Raw genomic sequence first — 3,106 nt, 5'->3', positions numbered from 1 at the left:
ATAATTACTCAAGCATCAGCTATATGAGTGGAGTTCAACTAACATAGAAAAACAAAGTACTAATAATTACTCAAGCATTAGCCTGATGAGTGGAGTGCAGCTATGATAAATAACATACTAATAATCACTCAAGCATTAGCCTTATGAGTAAAGTGCAATCATTATAGAGAACAAATTACTAATAATCATTAATAAATCTGAGTTGTACTAGTTGAAGCTATGCTAATTTGAGTTCTTTCACAGCTGTGTTGTCCTTGTTATTCAGGATAACAGTGACAGTTTTAGTAAATAGGAATTCTTCCAGATCATCAGACATGTTTTGTGTTTCTGGGTTCTCACTGATGAACTTGTGGGTCACTGCAGAATTTACAGTGTATGTTGGATTGTTTTCAAATTTTATTTTCAAGAAAGTTTGTTTAGCTGAAGCGTTCATACGTTGTCTGAAAGAGCAGCTGTGGCATTTATGTGTGGGTGGCAAGGTTGGCATGTTGACTTCTATATCTAGCTTCATGTTACAGTTCCTACATGCATAATGCGATGTTATTGCCACCATGGATGGTTCGCCATCAAACTTGTGCTCAATTAACTCAAAGTTAACATTTTCCAAGTCGTCCGTTTGTTGGAATGTGGAGGTTGGTGATGTCGAAAGAAATTTGGTTTCATCAAAGTCCTTGACGACTAAGTTTGTAAAGTTGTAGGAGGTGTTAAGGGTGACCGCATCAATATGGGAGGCCCACAAGGATAGGCGGCATTGGTTTGTTTCATCCGCTAGTGTGGCATTTCTTAAGACAAGTTGTTTTCCAGCTCTGGTGGTAATATTCTGAGTCTCTTGTTCAATGTGAACAATTTTGGCTGTCACTTTGACCTGTTTTGAAAACAAAATGTTGACATTAGTGGGAGGTAAACAAAAATGCTGAATATTTACGGATTTGGTACTGGCAAGGTATGTAAATATTACTGACATGAAAGTCAAGTTTTAATGCAATTTATTTGTCTGAAGGTTACGGAAATGTTATAAAAGGAAATTGTTTGGGGAAGAAAAATTAGTGGAGAACAGAAAAAGATGTTTTGCATGAAGGGATGTTTGAAGCAAAATGTAATTTAAGAAAGAAATTATTTATTGTTGAAAAAAGAAATCATGTTTTTTACAGTAATTAAAGAACATCTGTTAGAAGATATATATGTGATGAATCATATATGATTTTTAATGGGTACTTTTGATTTGTATTGCCAAAATAGTGTGTTAAAAATGTCACATTTAATTAGTTAAATGCAAAAAAAATCATACAAATCTAAGAAGAATTGAATAAGATACAAAAAAAAGTTATGGCATTTTCTACATAATGCCCCAAAATGCATGAGATATGAAGTTGCAAAGGACCATAAGACTGGTAATTATTGTCAAATTAAACTACTTTTCAGGAAAACATGTCATGGTGAGAAAATTTAACAAGTTTGAAAGAAATTGGATAAAAACTGTTTGAGATCTTTAATTTTGGACAAGGCAATATTTATGATGAAAATGCACTGTCTCCATAATGCCCATTTAGTATATTTGTCAACTTTGCAATGTTGTTACGCAAAAAGTCGAAAAGTTACAACAAAACCCGTAATATATATTCAATATTATGGCTAAGTGAAGTACTATACCTAATTTAAGAGGTATTGAAGGAAAAACAAAACAGTTTTGGCATTTTCTGCATAATGCCTTAAATTGCAGTAGATACAATGTTTCAAAAGGCCACAACTCAAGTAAATATGGTCGAATTAAACTGCTGTTCAGGAAAATACAACTTCAATTCATGATGATTAGGTCAAACAAGTTTGAAAGATATCAGTTTAAAACTGTAGGAGATATCATGACAAGTAAAAATGGACAGATGGGTAACACTACCATGATAAGTGACTGTCATGTGAATGTTGATAAGCATATATGGTTTATATTAAAAAGACGAACTTTCTATATATATTGTTTTTAAATATGACGTTAGGGTTGGCAGATTTAAACAGGGTGAAGAGGGAAAAGGGAAACATACAATATGTTATTTTTTGACCTTGTTAAGTAATAGATCATGTTTAATGATTGACAACATACATAAGATCCTGAGAGTTTTTGTAGAGATTCATGGATTGACATTTCGTCGACACTCTGAGTTGGTGGTTCTTTGTGAGCAAAGTGTAATGCTGTTGCCATTTGTAGATCTGTTCCACGTGTTATTAGATATTTGACGCCAGAAGGTGAAGAGAAAACTGTTGAAAGAAGAAAAACAATCAATTAGGTAAATGAAAAGTCAAGGAATATAATTATATAACTAGAACTGTTGTCCAGAGGGCCAATTCGTACCCCCCGCTCCTGCAACCCCCATCGTTACTATGTGTTCATTTATACAATAAACGAGATACAGTTAGATCTCACTTAGTCGTATTCAGTTTTCTTGGTTACGCTAATTCTTTTTTTATCTATATTATGAATAAATTGTTGTACACGACAGTATGAAATGATTTCACACGAGAAAATGTTTTTAATTCATCAATTTATAACGAAGAAGAAATTAAAAAGGTTATGATAAAAAAAATGTTTTTAATTCATCAATTAATAACAAAGAAATTAAAAAGGTTATGATAAAGGTAAAGTGTGAATGGGATTTATTAAAAAATTACGACATGATATAGATTACGCACATCTTCAATATATAAGGATTATTGTCATGAAGTTTTGTTGAAATCAGATAAATAATTTAGGAGAAGTAGATGGTACATCGTTGCGTCCAACTCGCCCTGGTTACCTTATACTACTCATAAAGATTTTTCCTGCTTCTTTCTAGAAATTTCCAAATTATGTGAACATTAATTGTTTTTTCTTGAAAACTCTTCTAGAGTAATGTTAAAACATACTGCTGGTTTGTATAAAGAGGCGTTTATTATGGACGCTGATCTTAATTGAGAAGCATATAAAAATTGAGAAGAAATTATGCTTGGGGTCATAATTATATATATAATAAACTATGTTGAACTAAGAACCACACATGAATCACTGGGACAAGCAAGGGAACAGGATTTAAATTGAGTGATGTTTTGCTACTGTTTGAAGTTTATTTTAAATAAA

General features: G+C 32.2%; 1 protein-coding gene across 1 annotated transcript; it reads right to left on the bottom strand.

Moving 5' to 3' along the window:
• Positions 1–217: 217 nt before the first annotated feature.
• On the bottom strand, positions 218–2,484 carry LOC117341365. Its single transcript, XM_033903221.1, has 2 exons — positions 2,096–2,484; positions 218–865 (listed from the first exon to the last, which is right to left on the bottom strand). Exons 1-2 carry the CDS (start codon positions 2,192–2,194, stop codon positions 218–220), a joined length of 747 nt encoding a protein of 248 aa, XP_033759112.1. The 5' UTR covers positions 2,195–2,484.
• Between the last annotated feature and the right edge of the window lie 622 nt (positions 2,485–3,106).

The sequence above is a fragment of the Pecten maximus genome, chromosome 13, assembly GCF_902652985.1.
Source record: "Pecten maximus chromosome 13, xPecMax1.1, whole genome shotgun sequence".
Classification (NCBI taxonomy): Eukaryota; Metazoa; Mollusca; class Bivalvia; order Pectinida; family Pectinidae; genus Pecten; species Pecten maximus.
The sequence above is the reverse complement of the archived record's forward strand: the minus strand, read 5'-3'. Positions and strand labels throughout refer to the sequence as shown.